The sequence below is a fragment of the Sipha flava genome, unplaced genomic scaffold (genome assembly GCF_003268045.1).
Source record: "Sipha flava isolate LNK unplaced genomic scaffold, YSA_version1 174_pilon_pilon, whole genome shotgun sequence".
Lineage (NCBI taxonomy): Eukaryota > Metazoa > Arthropoda > Insecta > Hemiptera > Aphididae > Sipha > Sipha flava.
This window is the reverse complement of record NW_020272000.1, coordinates 84,111-106,444: the sequence shown is the minus strand read 5'-3', so window position 1 is coordinate 106,444 and position 22,334 is coordinate 84,111. Positions and strand designations below refer to the sequence as shown.

The following is a 22,334-nucleotide window of genomic DNA, read 5'->3' as shown; positions in this document are numbered from 1 at the left end:
TGTAAATATAATACTTAATAATATGTTTTCTAACAAAAAAAACCCTCTTGATTTAAGGGTTATTTTGTTAACCGTTGCCTTGGACTTTTATTAAAATCATTAAAATCGCATCTTTATTATTATTATTATTTATATAACTGAAAATTTAACTTTCTATTTACAACGATATTTCATAAACTTTATAAGTTCAATGATGTTCAATTCAAATTAATTTCCAATAATTGGTTTTGGTTTTTTTTGTTAAAGTTTGAAAAAATCGATAAGATAATTTCACTTAGGTTATTGATATTTCGATTACATATATATAATGTAAGTTGAAATATGTTAATACCTACATTATTTGTCTCCTCGCTGTCTTTAAATTTCCCATCCCATTAACCGAATAATGGTCATTCGAATGCTTGAATAATTTCCATTCAGATTAAATAATAACAAAAATAACCTTATATTTGTATTATAAACTATTCAATAGTTGTCTAAAATATAATTAATAATAGTTTTAATAAATTTTAAACTAAAGAATTGTTTTTTCAAAACCATACAAAAAAATCGTGGTGTTTTTAATTAGTTAATTAGTTCTTTTGGAATATTTTTATTAATAACAAATTACAATGATACAAATATACACAATAATTAACTAATTCTTAAAAATGAGCTTAAATGGTTTGAATTTATTTCTACAATTATTAATCGCAGTTCAGTCAACGTGCAAATATTTATTATTTAAATGTTAAAACTGATTTTGCTGACAACGTTTTTCTTCGGACTTGGTGATACTAAATGAAAACATAATATAATAAATATAATAAAATGAAATATTTTATTATTTTAAAGCTGCGTTGCATATTCGGCAGTTGAATAATTTAATACAAGCCTTTTGGCAATGAAAAATATTAAAAGTTGTAAAAGTCAATATCATATTGTTAATTTCATAGGTAACTTAAAATTTAATATTAATTATAAACAATTCTTATGAAAAATATTTATTAATATGCGTCATAAAATAGTTTGACTGATCCGGTAACAAATAGTAGGTACACACATGAGCCGCGGTTCGTATCGGAGAATTCGATTTTTTGTTACTGTTACGATTAAATTATAGCTATAACTATTGGATTCTTCACAATTATAAATAAACGGTTTGACACACGCACAATCGATTCGTACACAGTCGTAGACGTGTTTGATTCGATAAAAGAGTAGGAAATCGTCTGCCGTCACTCTCATCTGCTTTACTTGATTGCAGCGTATATATATATACATACATATATATAATAATTTCTTATTCTCTTTTTCTTTCCCGCCAATTAACCTCAGACCTTCCTCCACCTCTTTCGGTTGTAGGGTACAGTAATTGTATTACCGCGGTAAAAAACAGTAGTAGATTCCTTTTGGAATTGTCGCCAACGACAAACCCAACCGCAGTAGTTCATTTGTATTACACCTTCAACCACCACGTCCGTTTCGTCCGTTTTGTCGTATCATTAATCATAAAAATTAATTAATTTGAATAATCTTATAAAACATCGAACGATAATATTTGCAAATAGGATTTTTGTTTTTTTATGATTTATTTTAATTTTTGTTCTTATAACACAGTAGTTCTAAATTCCGTCCGTGCAATAAACTCAATCATTGAAACCGAATCGTATTATGGTGAGTACACAAAACATTTTAATTTTTTTTTTTTTTTACAGTGATAATTTAACACTTTGACCAAATATTTTTTTAAAGCATTTAAATTATGACAATCTGGATGTTATACATTCGTTTTGAAATTGAAATAATATTAATTTCTAAAAATGAGAAATTTTATTTCGACATTTTAAAAATCATAATTATTTCAATAAATACTATGTAAATTTTGTTAAGGTTCACAAAATTAATTATACCATTCTTATAAAAATACCGTTTTTTTTTATCATCAAAAAAATATTTTAACATATTTATACCAGTGGTAAGTTTAAATATCAATTAAGCCTATATACAAAGAGGATTAGGGAGGATTTCGATCTATGATTAGTAAAATTTGATTATTATTAATTACTTTCGGTTTTTTTTTTTAACATTCATCATATTTGTTGGTGACTCTTCTACGAACTATATTAATATAATACGATAATACAACACGAATACAATTATCGATTATATTTTTATGAATATTCATAGTTCATCATCAACCTAATCATGTGTAGTAACCACAAACACCCTTATTATAACACTATATTAAATTCAATACGCTAATACGAGTATTTAAAATTGTGAAAATACATTTTATTAAGTATCTTAAATAGCTATAATATTATAATAGAAATACTTCTTTTTATATATGAGATAGAAATTCAAATTTTCAACAAAAATTCGTTTCACGTCATTCTAATTCCAAATAAACCAATTTATTTTGGCTTTTTTTTGTATAAATACTTTTTTCAATTATTCCACCTGTGGAATTTTATATGTTTATTATGCTATAGTAATAAATAAAAATTTTATTTTATTAATAAGAAATGTGAAAACCCTGAATACGGACTTAATAGATCGGCTGAATTATTAAATGTATAAAACCTATAGCTTATCGACCTACATATAGCTTATAGAATCTATGGTCAGTACTCCTATAACATCGATATCGATCATTTCAAAATTTAAGTTTTAGTGTTGTAATTTATAATAATATATTTAAAATAAACCTATTTTATAAAGTATCCACCAATAACTTCAGTGTATGTAGAGCGTTCGTTTTCCGTGTATAAAAACATTCTGTCAGATAATAGAGTCAGTTTCACTATTACAAATCTTGCAAAGTACATGTTAGATAATTCTTTTTTTAATTTAAATTAATTTTTCAATTTTTTTTTTACTCAGTTTTATACTCAAGTCATATTCATTTTTGGTCATGCTTTTTTTTTTTTTTTTAATAAATATGCTTCGTTTTGGTTTTTTTAAAACAATTTTTTACTTTTTTGGGAATTTATTATGCTTTAAAATCCGAACCCTACTAATAAAGCTTTGACTTCTGGTGTCTGTCTTACATTTTGTTATTTAACCGACTTCAAAATAACTTTACTCTAATTATGAGATTTTATTATCCAGCATTAATTATTAAAAGTAAATATTTATACAGTGCATATTATTAGTAATATTAATATTATTAATTCTTCCGTAATTTTTATATTTTATATTGTTTTATTCTTTAGTCTGTTAGTTAAATATTTAAAAGAATTAAGATGTATGCTTTATTTAATAGTATAATAATAACATATTGTTAATAAAACATATAACAATTAAAAAAAATTAGAATATTTTTCGATAAGATTTTCAAACAAAAGTGTATACGAATATTTAATTTTTAAGACAGTTTAAATTTAGGTTAAGTTTATTTAAAAGTTATATTTAGGAATGATATTGAAACTTACAAATAGAAAGAAGTACTTATTATTTTCCTTGCCAATCCTATTCTTTCAGTCGCAGGAAAACAGTAAAAGTTATACATCAATAAATCGATTAATTTATTAAGAATTAGGTACATCAAGTTGGTACTCATAAAGGCTCTGTTTCTAACCAACTAGAAGTAAAAACTAATTATTAATTAGTTTTAGTCATTTCCAATAAATAATTGATACCTAAATCATCAGTGACTTTATTATACAATTCAAATGATATTTATTATTTAAAAAATTGAAGTGTTTAAAAACCAAAACAAAAGCATCACATATTTAATAGTTTTCTGCAAAATAAGTATACAATTAATTTATAATATTGTTTTATTTTTTATTTATTTATTTTAATTTTATTTTATACAGAACGGGCCATGTTTATTGTTTAATATTTTACTTACAAGGGTTGCATAAAAATAATATATGTAGGTATACGGTATACCGGCATATTTGATATTAGTTTTATCTCCTTTTTTTAATTTATAAGTATTTTTAAAAACAACAAAAAAAAATACACAATATATTATAGTATGGCTGTTATGTCCTATTTATGAAATTTATGTGGACTAATAAGTTTTCTTTTCCTGTTTTAGAAACAGAATTTTCGGTTAACTTTAATTGGTATTATTAAAAATGTATTATATTGTTATATCATATATTATGTTTATTCACTAAATTTCTTATTAATAAGATATTTCATACCCATTTATTTAATATAATCGATTATTGAATATATTCGATTTGATATTCTTCCCATATTTTCAATATGTATTCTTGTTTTTTCGTAGTATTATTAAGTAATATATTGATTTTTGTTTGTTAATAGAATTAATTTTTATTAAGTTTTGTATTTTAATTTCTTTTAAAATATAATTTTCTTAATAAATATTAGGATGTGAATGAAAAATTGTGAATTATAATTACTGTGAAATGATTCAGCCCTATTAGTAATAGAATATTGTTGAATATGTTTTTTTAATTCCCAATTATTCATTTATTTATAAATTCGCCTAAATGATCGATTAGTTTTTCGTCCAAATGCTCTACTCAGGTACATTTTGGATTATTCGCTCATATTAAAAAAATATTTAACTCTAAAAATGTAGTTCAATTTTTTTTTTTTTACGTCATTAAATTGTTTATCTTTTTTTACTTCAATGAATGGAATGATTAAATTATTGATTTATAAATATATCGTAATAATGAAGTTTGTTTTTACATAGTTATTTTATGCTACCTCTATTTTCATTTAAAAAAAGCCACAATTAAGTGATGTACGCACATGAAATAAGTCTTACACTTTGTTTTTTTTAATTATGTATTGTATGTAATTATGTAGTTACTCGTTACATGTACGCAGTACTATCATTCTAATCACAGATATTTCTTATCATATTGTAAATATATGTAGATGATTTCGCGATTGTTATACATTTAGATTTTTAGAACCCGGAATTCCCTATCAAGAAATTTCTAAAAATGCCATATCTAATACGCAAAATAGGTAGAAAAATCGCCCAAAATATCAAAGATAACAGATTGCCATTTTATATTTAAAGTACTTTCTACATTACAATTCATCCATGTAATATTTCTAATGTATACAATGTGAAAATTTTGTTAATTAATAATGAAAACTGTCTGCTACTGGCATGGAAACAAGTAAACCATTCAGGTTTAGAAAAATTTCAAGTTTATTCAGTGATATGATTTATGTTATCAAGGTATAGATAATTAATAATTAAAATACAAGAAGATCATATAGAAAAATGGGAAAACATAATACATAAGTATCTTACTATATTAACTTACTAATATAATAATATTCTGTGTTAGTAAGGGTAATCAAATTTTGTTTTTTCTGATAGAGTAATCTTTCTGATAGAATTTATCTGTAAAAGAAGTTTACAATTATTAATTTGTTTAAACTAACAGTTATATGTTGCAGATTAAATCCAAAACATTTTATTTTTGTTTTTTTAAGTGTGTTAACAAATCAATCTAGTATTTTACATATTTATTATTTATATTTTTTCAATTTACAGATAAATAATAATATAATTAAATATATGTTCTGTTAATGGGAAAATACTTATAACTGAATTGTCAATTAATAAAAACTTTTTCTGTAAATCAAAAATAATAATGATAATAATTCAAGTCATTGAATATTAAAAAGAAGAACTATTAAAATACTGAGAGAAATAAATTCCATAAATTTTAAATTTATAGAATATCAAAAAATAAAGAATATTTTTTTAAATTGTTTAACATTTATATTTATTTAAAAATTAATTACTCAGAACTGAGATTTATTAAAAAAAAAATGTAATTAGGCTATCATTTTTAATTATATCTGAGATGTATATTATACATTTTAATGAAATATATTTTATAGTACTAAAATATTTATTTAAATGATAAATAAATTGTGTTATTTGAATATTGGTATATTTTCTAGTGCTCAGCGGTAAATATTTAATAATATATATTGTTCATTTTATATATTTATGTTTATTTTTATATATAAGTATTTCTTACTGTAAAAACCAAACCTAGTATTTTTATTTTATTTATTTATTTTTTATTTTTTTTTTATCACAACACGATAATTATTGAAAACAGCACACATCAATCATCGTAAAAATTAAACAACCCTATTTGACTATTATAGAAAACCCATCAACCAATTTTTTGTTCGTTATTATTTCGTTGCTCTACACTGACGTACAGTAAACGTCCAATTAACAGACTTCGTGTAAAGTATCTATTGTAGCAGCCGTATTTTATGTCCAGCTTCGTCCACAGTATCCACGGAATCGATACAGAAGTACAAGCGAATTCGACGTTCCTACACACACCAATTAAAATTAAAATAACACCAAACGGAGAAAAATTTAAAAACACAATGATGATGTACCTACAATTGTCACAATCGAATTGTTTGGCGCGATTCGCTTTATACGTACCATAGCCATATGCCGTGTACACGCTCACATGTCGTCCCACCGTAAACAGTTATTGCACGCGCGTGGTCACACTTGATCACACATGGCATCTAATCACGAGAGTTGCACGATGAACGTCACACTCCATCACCGATTGATTCAATACGATTGCGAACCAAAAACATTTACATCAAAAACAGTTTCTTGTAAAGGGTTCATTACATACTTCTACAGCTGTTGCGATATAGCCACTTCAACTTGTATATTATTGTTCCTAAGCGACGGAGATTCATCGGCTCGTACCTTATAATGATAGATCAATACCATATTATGATGTAGTGACTGATATTTTAGTCATGTTGAAAAATGTAACCTTGTTGATTTCTTGTGTTTCAATATTCAAATAATATTAATATGTTATTTTTTATTACTTACTCATTCAAGTTTTATCTGTTTTTAAATACACAAGAAATTCGTTACGATTTTAACATGAATAATTAATGGAAATACATCGAAAAAATTTAATTTTAATATAGTAAACTGAATTCAACACAATAAAGAATAGTACACCGTACACAGTACCACAGTCACATATTAACTGTGATCTAAAATCAATGATAATAAGTGTTCCGATAGGTTTTTGTTTTTAGAATTCGTATTAACTTTAGATTTTAGAAATGAAATTATATGGAATTATAATATACATTACTATTATTTCTGTACAAATAACAATATAATATAACAATAATATAACAAACGCATTTGAAGTATTAAAAAATAAGAAGCAAACCCACGGGCGGATTGGCCTATCGGGAAATCGGAAATCTGCCGATGGACCGATTCTTGTTTGGGCCGCTCTATATTATTATATAATTACCAAAAAAATAGTTTTATTTTATAAAATAAATAAAAATCATTAAAAAAATAAATATATTTTTAAAGATGCATTAAGATCAAACTTCAAGTTCAAGTTGGAACTGATTAATCATGTAACTTACCCAAAACTATTATAGCTATAATCATAGTAAAGTTATCGTAGATTTTACTAATTTAAGGGTGAAACTAAACAAATTTTGAAATTGATGCAAAATAAAACATTTTTTTTTTAGAGGGGAAAGGGTAAAATAGCTTAATTTGCGATTCATGGGCCAGTTTGTCTCATATTTCCTGGGCCGAAAATAATTACCGATCCACCCCTGAGCAAAACTCGCTTTCCACTTGGAAACATTAGTAATGGTATCAGTTCTGATTAGATACAGTATCAACGCGAACAAATTAAAATATTACATGATCAACTAGCTACTCGTCAAGCAAATGGTGAACATAATCTAACAATCAAATTTATTCAAGGTCTGCCGTCTATAGTTAAGTTTGACAAAGTTTTTAAGAATTCTAAAATTTTTTTAAATTTTCATATTAATTATCAAAATGTAGAAAGTCTGTTGACCAAATTGCATTATTTTCGTAATTGTTCAATTGTAATTTATTACACCTGACTGAAACATGGTTAAATGCTAAAGTAAATGACTCTGATTTGGGTCTAAATAATTTTTAATTTTCCGTATGGACAGATTAAATTATTTTGAAACTAGTGATTTAGGTATTTTAATTGGTGTACGTATTAAAAAATTGTGAACCTATTATTAATGAAATTGAATAAGTGTTTATAAAAATTATTTTAAATATATTAAAGTATTTGTGATTTGTGTATATATTTCACCTTCTCTTGATAAGGGAGTTTATTATGAACATTGTGAACTGGTCGAGAATATTATATCAAATAATTTAGATCACAAAATACTTATAGTTGGGGATTTTATTTTAAATAATTTTAATTGGTCTAACGAGTCATTATATATATATACATATATCTGAATTAATTTAAATATAAATATAAATATCTGAATTTATAAATGTAAATTTATAAACTTAAAAAAATTAGCACATTAAAATATAAAATGAGTATGTTACAATCCAATTTTATAGAGTTTTCGAACCTTCGCAAGAAATATAAAATGTCATTACATTGTAATTTCAGTTAAATTTTTAAATTAAAAAATACAATTTTGATTAATATCAAATTATTTTGGAATTATGATAAAAAAAAACTTAAATCTAAGATAATCTCCAACGACGAGTTCTCTGAATTATTTGCTCAATTTTTTCTAGTGTATCTTCAGCCACACATAATAATTCTAATTTAAATCTATCTTTATGGTATATTAGTGAAGAAGAAATTTCCGATGTTTTGCATTCACTTAACGATCATAGCAGTGTGGGTCCTGATATTATACCCCTATTACATAAAAAAAATGCAAATATATTATTACTAAACCACTGCATAAACTATTTAATTTGTCTCTATCAACAGGTACTTTTTCAAAGTATTAGGAAAAATTGTATGTAGATCCTATTCTTAAAAGTGGTAATAAAAGTAATGTTATCAATTACAGACCAATTTTTAAATTATCAATTATCCTAAAACTATTTAAGTCTATCATCATTAAAAAAACTATCCAAAATAATGTCTAATATTATTTGTCCTAACCAATACGAGTCTCAACCTAAAAAATCAATTTCATGAACTTACTCGCTTAACACATTGGTTTAATCTCGTATATTGAAAATGGATGTCAAGTTGATACAGTTTATACTAATTTTAGTAAAGCTTTTGATAGATTAAATAATCTATCAATAAATAAATAAATAAATAAAATAAATAAACAAATAAATAAATGATCTACTTATAATTAAACTTCAATGAATTGGCCTGCACGGTAATTTCCTTAATTGGTTAAATTCATATCTCACTGATAGAAGCCAATTAGTTAAAATATCTCATTCAATTTAAAAAGATATTTATGTTTGCTCTGGAGTACCTCAAGAATTATACTTAAGGTCTTTATTGTTCAATCTTTTCATAAATGATCAAGAATATTTTTTTGGTTCGTTAGTTAATGTGTTAATGTTTGCCGATGACACTAAATTTTATCCAATCATTAATAATCTGGACGACACAATTAATCTCTAAATTAATTTAAATAAGTTTACCACACGGTGTTATGAATATTTCTTATCAATAAATATTATTGCAAGACTCTCCTTTACTAAAAATTTCCTTTGATTTTAAACTAAAAAATCAATAATATTATCTATCATTAATTGAGTTGATTCAATAAAAAATTTGGGTGTTCTTTTTTTTCTGTAATTTGAATAACCTGCCGATATTGTTATAAATAAATAATTTAAAATGCTAGGTTTTATATTAAGAAATATTATAGAATTCAAAAATAATCAAGCACTAAAAAGCTTTATTGTTTCTTTATTAGATTTAATTTAGAAGTTAGATCATATGAATTCATAATTCGACCGATAAAATTGTTGACTATGTTCAATAAAAATTCTTAAAATTAATTGCCTTTCGTTTAAATTTACCAATTTCCAGAGACTCAATGTCAATAGTAGCGCACTCCATTTATATCAGCCATGTGAGGTTAATCGTAAATTTACTGACGTCTTATTTATTTTTGATCTCCTAATTAGCAATATAAATTATCCTAATTTGTTAAATAAGATCGGTATTTCTACTCATAAATATTCAATTAAAAACTCAAATTTATTTTTGTTCCTTAAATAAAATAAAAATAATTGTATTGATTTATTTTTCCAAAATGCATACAAGGTATGTAACCTAATTTGTAATGATATCGATTTTTTTTTTATATCTCGTGAATATTTTTGAACGAATGCTTTGTTTATATTTTTAAATTAAAATTATTATTAACCTATCATATATTTTGTTAAATACCTTTTTAACTAATTTAAAACTATATTTTATATATATATTTATGTTTTATATATTATCTATTTAAGTTATTATTACATATATTTTGCAATAAAAGGCTCATCCCGTATTAATTGTTAATAAATAAATATGTTATTTTTCTTTTCTAAAATACACAAATACATCCATCTATACCAACTAATATTCATGTCCCCGCATGCGTCTAAATATAAATATATTCCAATTATAATTATTAATTACCTGTTTATCATTGTGACAATAAATAAATAGTATACAATATAAAAATAAACATGTTTCTGCATTAATTAAATGGTAAAAATCTGGCCCCAACGCTTTTAAATACTTTTAAAATTAGACAGAATGAAATGCCTACCTTGCCCTTCCCTTAAATTACTGTTAAAATAATCTCTGAAATATACCATATAAAATAGTAAATTTAATACTAAAAATATAATTAATAACCAATTGTATACGATTTACATAACGATGAGAATAATAACCATCAAAAATGCATATAAATCTAGTTTTCTCCCCTTAAAACACGAATTTTTTTGAACGAAATCCTAAAAACATAACAACTATAGGTGTTTGTATTAAAAATAAAATATAAAGACAATTATAGTAATATTTCTTATGGATGAAGTGAAGCGAATCTTCTTATAATACAATTTAATTTAAGTTAGTAGTAAATTATTATAAAAATAAGAAATTTCGTTTTAACATGTTTTTCTATAGCATGAGGTACTTTAATGTGCAATGTCATTACAAAATTATAGTCCAATAAGAAAATTCAAAAAATTAGTAATTTAATAGTTTAATGAGCAATCAAAATCTGAAGTAGATAAGCATATAATAAATAGTAATAATAGCAATAGTAATCCAAATTTAAAATTAATAGCTTCTGTAACGTATATTTTAAACTTAAAAATGTAAATAGAACTAATTTAAATCTCATAAATCATTCTTTTTAAAATATAATCAACTATATTAATGAATATTGCCAAATTTATTTATTTCAATCAAGACTAACTTTTATAATGATAAATATAATTGATTAGGAATTATTGGTTTTGCAAGATGTACTTTTATTAATTTGATTCACATTTTTTCACATTTTTTTTTTTTTTTTATGAAAATATTAAGTGATGTATAATATTACCATCATAGTAGTAACTGATGAAATGTTTCGATTATGAATTATTAGAGCTGATTAACATTTTTTAGTTAAAAACGTCGTCATTAGAAACTAGTACAGACAGACAAATTATTGGTTATTTGATTAACTTCTCAAAACTTTTTTCAATCATAAAGTCATCTATAATGTATATAAATTAAAACTTAGATGTTTGTGTTGAATGTGTTAATACAGTATTTTTGAAACCTAAAAAACTTGATAGAATTCAAGTCATTATCAATAATAATCAAAATATTAGCTTAATATTTTTGTAACAGAAAGTGTAGATCTCTAAATTAAAAAGAAAAAAGAAATAAAAAAATCGTTTAGTTAAAATGTTAGCAATATTATTTGTGAGTGGTTTTACGTCATGATGAAGTTAATGATCCATCGCGTAATACAATCCTTATCAACTAATTCAAACAAAGATAACGAATAACGATATTAGCTTTAAAAAAAAACAGAAGTTAGAATATTTTGCCATGTAAAAGCTTTAAATGTTTATAAATATTACTTAAAAAATATCTACATAAAAAAAAAATATTGAAATAATATTAATTAAGTATAAAACTGAACGGAAATTATTATTATAATTTAGTTCTTTTATTATATCCGGTTGTTTTATCATACATGAATTATTTCATAAAATCGATTACAATTAAAAGAATATTTTCTTATTAAAATATCAAAAACCAACATCTTATTATTTGCTTAAATCCATTATGGCAATTTCTACTAAAAGTCTTAGCAAAGAAAAAATAAGGTTGTTTCTGTCAATAAAACTACAATGATTCCGACCCCATACATGAGTATGTCAGAGTTATTTTTAAGTTGACTGAGTATATACATAGATTTAATACATAAAAAAAACCTCAAATCTGAACGACCGAAAATTGTTGTTTTTATTTGGCTGATGTAATGCGAAAGTGCCTATTGTTATATGGTTGTATTCGTGAAAATGTAATATTATTTTCTTTACTTATATCCCACTTGCACAAAGTACTACGTATACACTATGCGCTATCTAATAATATTTATTTCTCACACACAAACACACACACACACACAACTAACGCACAACACAGCGCCGATGAAAAAGTATTTTTCATTGGAAAAATATTTCAGATTTTATAAATGTTCCAATATAAATATCCAGTGGACGATAATTTTAAACATGTCTGTTCGGAACTTATTTCTGCACGAATTTTTTGCCATGTGTCTACATCAAAATATGTAAATTACTAGTCGGAGTAAAGACTTTTTTTATTACCTATTTACAATCATCTATTGATAATTATGTTTACTAAGATTTATGAATGTTATTGGCATCATGGAAAACTATAACCGGAATCATAATAGCCATAGTTTTTAATCAAAAAAGCAGTAACAAATTATTTTGATTTCATATTTTAAAGCAAGATTGTTTCCCTAAAACTTCAAAAAGTATTTATTGTATTAATATAGACAGTTAAATAGAAATGTATGCCGTATAATACGATTTTTTTATACTTTTATACATTTTAAATAATAATAATATGTAACTACCAAATGAAGTGTAAAAATTCCATAAAAAAAATTATTCAAAATAATATTTGATTCAAGAAAAAAATCGTGAACTTAAAAATTGACTAATATTTAAGTGTATTTAAAATTATGATCTTCGAATAAATTAAATTAAAAATTGTTAGATAAGTAGTAACATAAAATCTACGCTTTTATTCTGATATTAATATTATTTTTTGTATATTTTTTTAACGTAGACTCCCCGCAAATGTTGATTTTACACGTAATTGAGGTATGATTAATTTATTATTAATTGAAATATGTATTAAATAAAACACGTAATTACTATTATCGTCTATTACTGAAATCCATTTTGCAAAAATTCAAGTAGCTTGAATACACAATTTTTATTCTGTTCTTTAATTGCACATAATGCTTTTACTACATTTATTTCATAATTATCCACCAGACGATTATAACCATGGCATTGTACAATGGTGTACAATGGTGTACAATTATAACACATTTTTTTGAAAAAGTATTTTTTTTTTTTTTTTAATTAATTTATTTAAATATTTTTATTTGTAAGCTTTTAGTGTTGTTGTTTAAACTATTGGTTGAAGGTTTAATATTCTTTTTTCCTAATATAATTTTATAAAATAATATTTTCTTTTAGAACATATAAAATCATAATTATATTTTAACTTTCTAAAAAACTTAAAAACGTATTACGGCAAAAAAAATAATTATAATTGTATTACAAATTGGTTAAAAATTAGCTCTAAATTTCTATATAATTTATATATTTTTCAAAATAAACGTAAATTGACATTTCAAACGAATGATTAATTTTGGAAAGTTTAGCTTTGATGAATAAAATTACAAATATGAGTTTTTACACTTAAATTTATCTTTTTATTTAATTTATAGCAAATAACAGTGAAATAAAAAATATTCAGTTCAATATTATATGTCAATATAATTGTTATATGCATTTTTTTAAATAAACAATGAATGAAAGCTGAATTGTTATATTCAATTTTACTGAAGCGCATCTCAATTTTACAATTAAGTATAGTACCTACTCCTATGTTTTAATAATAAATTAATTTTTAAAAATTAATAAATATTGTGAAAATCTTTATCATAGTGCGTAAATTTAAGTTAGAAAAAACAATATTTATGAGAAAATGTGAAATGTAAGTAAGGCGAAATAAAGTATTTTCAAGGTATAGTAATTTCGTGATATTATTTGTTGAACGTATAATGTAATTATTGACTTAAAATAACAGGACTAAGGACCAATGCAATTTTCAAGTCAATAATGTAATAGGGAATTACATTATACATTCAACAAATAACATATTGTTAATGTTTATATGTTTATTTGATGTTTATGCCATGGAAATACCTTACTTTACCCTACTGTATATTTTTTTTGGAGTTGTTGCAGTATCATTAGTACTTTTCTGTAGACACTTAACAATTGCGATATAAAATAACACATATTAAAGGTCCGCTAGAAGTAATAGAAAAATTAGTTTTTAATAAATTAATCAAATTGAACTTTTCGTGTTCAACACATTAATTTATATAGTGTCATGGGCATACATATAATAATATTATGGGCGTACATATCATAATGTCATAGACATACATTCTATCACATAATGTTACAGATATATATATAAATGCTATAACGATTTGCATGAGAATAATACAATTATGGCGTAGATAGATAATAACAATGATATAATAAATGAGTTCCTATGAATATCAAAACCACACCCAAGGATAAGTTAAATATTATGGTTACCTATGGAATCATAAGTAGTTCACATAGTCATTTACAGGAAATCTAAAATAAGAAATAGACAATCAAAACAATAGTGACCACATCCTTGCGTAATTAATTATGGGCTGGACGGCAAATAGCACACACAAACTTGCGTCCATCGAATATATAAGGGGGTCCCGAACAGGCCCTATTAGAGATGTGTTTTAGTCTTGTTAATACATGCATCTTCACGCCAGTTTATTTTATAAATTAATTATTTGGACTTAGAATAATTTTACAAATTAAATAAATTGGACTTCGAAATATTTCAGTGAAGTTAATATTTTAAAAGTCTTGAGTTATTTATTTAAATACTATCATTATTCTACATTGATTACGAAGCTGTAAATTTGAGTGTGCTCATCTCTCATTGCACTATCTGGTACCTATATACCGGCACGCAACAATAGATCGTTCTATGGTAACAGTTTTCATCACAATAAGACCATATCGTGAAACTAATACAAGTAATGAAGGTAAAACATAATACGTGATACAGTAGCCTCAATAAAACATTATAACATGCGTATTGAATAGTTAGCTATATTTTCAAACAAAATAATAACGATTGCCGCAAGAAAATATAGTATTATTAAATCACCAACGTCAACGTGATTTAACCGTATTTTCACTGCCCGGATTTATTCCGTATCCATAGCTGCAATACAAAATAAATAAAACGTGCACCTATCAATGCCCATTTTCAACAATATAGCCTTGGTAGGTTCTAGCACAGGAATGGCAAACCTTTTGAACACTGTGTGCCCAAAATTACCTTATATATATATATAGAGCATGCCATGAAAAAAATATTAAAAATATTATATTTTATTATATTATAATTTGATTGTATAATTAATGTATTAGTATAATAATATTGCTTTGTTAATTATTTATATTATATTATATTATAGGTCCTATAATATTATATATTATATAATATATAATAGTAAAATTTTCGCGTGCCATGGATTTGCCATCTCTGTTCTAACATCTGGTGGACTACTAAATAAACGTTATAATTTACACCTGCAATATTCAATATTCAATTGTTGTAATATTTTAATTAAAATCAATCGAATTCCATAACGCCTAATGGCTATATAAGTATACTTATAGTATACTTATACATGCATATATGCATAGATTTCTTGTTCACCACTAAATTTTTTTTATGTTAACGGACAAAACTAAGATCAGCGACTTTGAAATACATTTACCTGTAAATCTACTCGTAAATATACAAAACACTCGTCCGATTTGGTATTTTTTTAATAGAAAAGTTGTTTCGCGGAACACGTTAACCGCCACGTATTTACTTTCGGAGCGTACCCAACGTCGACCGAACTCGAAATCCGAGCATCGGAAACGCGTGTAGACTATTATTTTACGCGACGTGAATCGGAAAACGAAAGCACGCGAGTTGAAACACATCGAAAATCCGTTAGTTAGAATCACATTATCGTTCGGTGATTAACAGAGTTCGAAAGTTCTAACAAATGTATATTTATCTTGGTTCAAGCTAGAACATCCAAAGTAAAGTCGTGTCCAGACGGAGCAGCTTTTGCCGCGTGGCATGAGTGTGAATACATAAATACATTTTCCGCGACTTTTTTTTGATGCCGTGTGGCATAATTTCCGATCGATCTAGTAGGCGGTCTACAACAAATGAAAGCCGCACGGCTTGTGCCGCTCGCCTATGCCGTGTGTGTGTGGACGAATTTTCGACGAAGCCACGCGGCATCAGTACTTATTTTTGAAGTTAGTATTTCAATTATTTTTTAAGTAATTAGTAACAAAACAAACTTTTTTCACCGAGGTAAAACTGATTTTTGTAGTAATCTTCAGAAGACACAATTTTTATTCTGTCAAAATATCGATACTGAAAATTCTCTGTTTTTAAAAATACAAAGATCAATAATGATTTTTCAAAAATTTTTAATTTCATATTTTTTAAGATTCAAAAATATAGATTAATTGCTGATCTTGTGCACTTCGTTGACCATTAAAAAAGACACAACTATATAGTTATTATGATCAATAAATTATTATTATTATTATAGTTTTAAAACTCATAGCGACCATTTATAAACAAAAATTTCAATCGGAAATTTCAAAATCCTTGGTTGAGCACCTCCCGAGGTTGGTTCTCTCCATTTTTAAATTATTAATTAATAACTAATTGGGAAATAAATGTCGCACCGTGTGGACGCGACTTAAGATACAAATATGTTTCTCACTACTCAGATATCATAAACAAAATTTAATTTTTCTATTTTGCTAATTTAGGGTTTATAATGCTTTTTCAGGTATATTTTCACATAATATAGGAAATCATCATATTTTGTTAATAATAGTTGTATCTACTTGATTATATTTTTAAAAATACTTGAATTATTGGAAATAAATAGACATCATCAAATATTATTTTATGTTTTTATCGAAAATTTTATGTATTAATAGTTAGTGACGTCATTATTATTCCCTTATCATTGCATTAAATTATCAAATATTTTAATAATCCAGGATAATTTCCAAGGTAAATAATTTAATAATAAGTAGGTACATTTTTACAAATATATTTAAGGAATTTAACAGTTTTGTTAACAGCTTATTATTTAACCAGTCCAGACTATGTCTATGAGCCCAAAAATTTGTGAACTTACATTAAACTTACATTTTTACAAATATATTTAAGGAATTTAACATTTTTGTTAACAGCTTATTATTTAACCAGTCCAGACTGTGTCTATGAGCCCAAACATTTGTAAACTTACATTTTTTTCTAATAAATTTATAATTTTTGCATATTTTTTTAATTTTCGTGCTATTTATAGTGCATATTTTAGAGTTTTTAAGTGCACATTTAAGAGCTAAAAATTAACATTTTTAGTGCTACAACTTCCAAGCCCCGGTGATTAATAATTGAATGGTTTTGTACGCGACAACAATAGGCGGACGGTTTCCGTGCGCCGCGGACCATGTCGATATCGTTACGACGTTCGGCTGGCGATAACGGTCTTACGTTAATATTACCCATAATCATCGACGAGACCCGTCGGGGTATACCCCCGTCCCCCCATAGACGCTCAGACGCCACCGGAACGATCACCGTTCAAAAGCGCACGTGGGTTTTCACTTTTCCCAAGCACGCAGATGAACACGTGCACGCCGCCATCGTAATAACAACGATGACAAGACGGTCACTGCGTGCGCGTTATTGTTCGTAGCGACGTGCTCCAGTAGACGTGCGCGTCGCGACCACCTCGACAACAGTTTGCGGCAATCGTTCTCATGCGTTTGTTTCTGCCCCCTCGCAGGCCTGAACACCGTTGCAGCGAGCGGAGACGACGATCCTGGTGCGCCGGCCTCGCCATGAGCGTCGTGAAGATATTGGCGATCGTCGTGGTCACGTCCGTCGTGGCTATCCTGTGCATTCGGTCCGGTCAAGCTATGGCCAAGGCTTCGGTGCCGTCGTCGCCACCGCCACCGCAACCGTCACCCATCGGCAGACAGGAAGCGCACGATCGCGGCGAACCGGTGGACCCGGCGAATTCCGACCACGCCTCCGCTGTAGTCCTGAAAGCCACCACTCCCAGTCCGGACAACGCTTCCGTTTCCTTTGCCGTCATACACGACCCATTGGAAAATCGGACGGACCACCGGGCGCCGGAAACGAAAAATCGGACCGGCAGTGACGACGATACGATGGTATTGACCGCCAACGGATCACTGAACGCCACCGACACGGTGGACGACGGTCATCCTTCGGGGTCCAGAAGCAGATCGCTGCCCATAGTCGTCCGGGGAAAGCTGATCCGACCGACCCCATATCCGGCCAACCAACAGACTATCGACGACGACGACGACGATGATGATAGAAACAACAGAGCGAACATAATAGTCGACACCGGGGTGTACCACGTGGACAATGGGTATGTATCAAGTAGATTATCGGGTAAAAGTCGGGTAAATGCGGCCGAGTCATATTTAAAGCCTCGAATCCAAAAACTAAGTAAAACATGTTTGATTAATAACGTATAAAAATCAGATGAGATCAGTCAGTGTAGCACGATGGAAACGAATACAACATTCCTATAGTTCGATTTAAAGCGATCCGACAGTCGGCACTTTTATTCTACGATCCGTATCTAGCTATTTTTAACCTTAATGTATCGCTGTTTCCTTTCCGCGCAATAATATTTATTACAATGCCATATCAAATGTTCTGTTGTTTGGTTTGAGAAATTACTAGGATACGTACATTTTAGCTATGATGGGAAGGTGAACATCAATTCTGTATTAATTTATATTTAAACTATTTAAGATTAAATATATTCATTAAACATTTTAAAAAAAATTTCAAATAATTCTAAAATTTATGTATTTATGATATTTAATTATAACGAATTATTTAAAAAAGTATTCCGGCGTTTATTGCATTTTTATAATGTTAAATCGAATTTGAAAGGTTGTGTTCATAATACTCGTATTCTGTAGGCAATTTTAATTATTTAACTAAATAAAATTAATTATTTCATTAGATATCATTACATGCCTATTATTATTCAGCTAACGGTAATTTATATGCTTATGTTTTATGTTGACTGGCAACCTGGATGTTTTGGCACATGAAGCACCTTTTGACTATCCGTCACTAATTATTTTAATTCATCTCTGTTTTGTATGGGCTAACGATTCCGGTTTCTGATCTCAGTAAAATATTCATAATTATATTTGGTCAATAATCAATTAACTTTATATTTAGCTATCCAAACATACTGTATTACTAATATTATAAAAAAAAGTGGGTCCATGTAACATTATGAATTTTCAATTGTAATAATTGAAAGGTTCACAAAACTGTACAGGATATCATTTTATTTCTAGATTGCTAAATATTAATGTTCAGAATGTATCAAAATTAATTTTCTGAAAGAGTAAAAAGATAAATTTACCGTTTATATGAAACTGAATGTAATTTAATATTCAATAATTCAAATAAAACTTGTTCAAACAGAATAAAACGCTCCTACTACTTATGCACTATCCACATAAATTAAGACGTTCTGATTTTGTCGAGAAAACGTAGTTTTTATGTTATTTAAATTTTATTATCTCTCTGTACATCTGACAAAAAACGGTTTGTAATACAGCGTTTATGTTATTTGTAGCTTTTACGATAAACCGAACACACGATTTCGTGTTTTAACGCGCGAATTGATATAATAATTTTTCTGCTTTTCCGTCGACAGACCTTATCCAAGACAAATTGATTACAATCATTACACAACGACTGACACGGACACGTCGGTGGCCCAGGAGGACGGGTCGACCAGCTACCACAACTCTTACGACGTGACTTACACCGTGGCCGAAAACCCAAACGACGGAAGTGGTTGGAACCCGGTGAACCAACCGATATCGATTCACGGGACGGGGTCACCTCACCCGAATGGAAACGCAGTCGTGTACCCGATGGGCCGTCCACCGTACGGGTCGTCGGTCCCGTATCCGTACCCCGTGGGCACGGGCTACAACAAGCAGGCGCCGATAGCGCACATGCACTACGGACCGCCGCCGCTCGTCGGATATAACGGCGGTCACTATCAGCACAACGGCCAGGTGGAACAGCACAATGTACATAGCCCACTGCAGCAGATACAGATGTTCACGGACAAAATCGATTGGCATAAGATCGGCATTCTGGCGCTGTTCAAGATCGGCTTGGTCAAGCTCAAGGTGTTCAGTTTCCTCAAATTACTGTTCTTGTTGCTGTTCAAGCTCAAATTGTTTCTGATCGCAATGTTCTTCAAGTTCCTGCTGATCGCCAAACTGACGAAGCTGTTCAAGTTGATCATAATACCACTGATCATACTCGCGCTGTTGCCACTCATCGCCGGGTTCTTCTCCGCCCCGATGCTCGTCGGCGGGCTGCTGTCCATACCTGGCCGCATACTCGAATACCTGACGGAGCCGGTGTACGCACCCGTCGAGGCCACCGCGGCCACCGCATACTCAGCCCCCGGTGGGTCCGCCGTGTTGCCGACTGTTGCGTCCGCGAAAATAGGTGGCAGCCCGGCTCCATCGAAACCCGGTGGTGGTGAGCTGAACGCGCTGAACAGGCGTCGGCTAGATACGCTGGAACTGTTCAATCCTGCAATGACCGTGCTCCGGAAACTAATGGACTCGCAGAAGTGCGTAGAACGGATAGCTTGTCGAATGGCCGTGGCCGAGAAGATTGAAATCCTACCCGTCTGGATTAACCGGTAAGAATCGATTTGTTTTTCACCCGGTTCGAGTATTATGCGAACGATTTACAGGTCATCCGAGGAAGAAATACCCACTGTGGTATGTCCTAACGTAGTGGAAACCATCATACTCCTTTTTTTTTTTTTTTTTAAACAAACCACGCTCGACAATAAAGAATACAAATATTAATATTTTAATTAAAATTGTATGTTATTTCAGAACATTGAAAACAATTACGTATTTTGTTATTTTCGAAAAATTAGAAGATGGAGTTTATTATATTATAAGAATACACTTTTTAAAATGGCTATTCTCAGGTTTTTCGACAGATAAAATAAAAAATTATTCTTATATTTTTTACTTAAACATAAAAGAGTAATTAAAATAAGAATATACCTGTCATAATTATGCCTGAGAGTTAAAATAAAAAATAAAAACAGAATTTCGTTATCTTCATTATCTCAGGAAATATCTAATGCATCAGTATGTCTTCATGGAACATGGAACACCCAATATATTGTATTATTCGATTATATCATATGCGAATATTATTTAAATCTTACCACAAGTGAACTACTATTGGATTATTCTCTAGTATATAATAATCCGACCCCGTGCGTTTGAGCTACTACAGCTGTTTTCCCATTTGACGATACTCCGTTCCTGTATAGCTTCATGTTTTACCTTACATTATACAAATATTTGAGTTACTACAATCTATTTTTCTCGTGATAAAATATTACCTTTTTCCGTTTAAAAGCCACTCGTTTTTCGTTTCAGGGTGTTACATCAGGTATCGAAGTTCGTCCCTAGCAAAAAACTGCAATCATATTTCAAAGCGTTCCATGAAGTGAACAATGAAATCTACACTCAGATGGAGACCCCGGATAATTGGGCAAAATGGTGTACAGAACGTTACAACTGTAATATTACCCACGCTTCATCTAAAGCAATGAACTTGACAGATATTAAACAATAATCGATTCAACAATGTACTATATTTGCTAATTATATCCAATAGTTAATGTAATCGTATTGTAAGTTGAAACTTTCTCGAGTAACGTTAAACGATAATGCGTATTGTACATTGGCATTTCTACACGAAATATATTTATTCCTATTAGACATAAGTTGTAACTAAATGTATAATGATGTACTAAAATAATATATATATATATATATATATATATATATATATATATATATATATATATATATAACGTATAATATATTATTTATATACGCTAATAAGAATACGTCTCAAAACTTTTTTTCTTGTACTTACTATGTTGTTCAGTAAATTTGATAAATAGCTTAAATGTAGTGTGTATTATTTCAAGTACCTAATGTTATTGTCTACAACACCGAGTGATATCTG

At 28.0% G+C, this 22,334-nt stretch overlaps 1 protein-coding gene across 1 annotated transcript; it reads left to right on the top strand.

Annotated features, from left to right (window-relative positions):
• The first annotated feature begins 1,395 nt into the window (after positions 1-1,395).
• On the top strand, positions 1,396-22,098 carry LOC112680169. Its single transcript, XM_025550193.1, has 4 exons — positions 1,396-1,656; positions 18,025-18,639; positions 19,960-20,973; positions 21,737-22,098. The coding sequence occupies exons 2-4, from the start codon at positions 18,080-18,082 to the stop codon at positions 21,933-21,935; spliced, it is 1,773 nt and encodes a 590-aa protein (XP_025405978.1). The 5' UTR covers positions 1,396-1,656; positions 18,025-18,079; the 3' UTR covers positions 21,936-22,098.
• Positions 22,099-22,334: the final 236 nt, after the last annotated feature.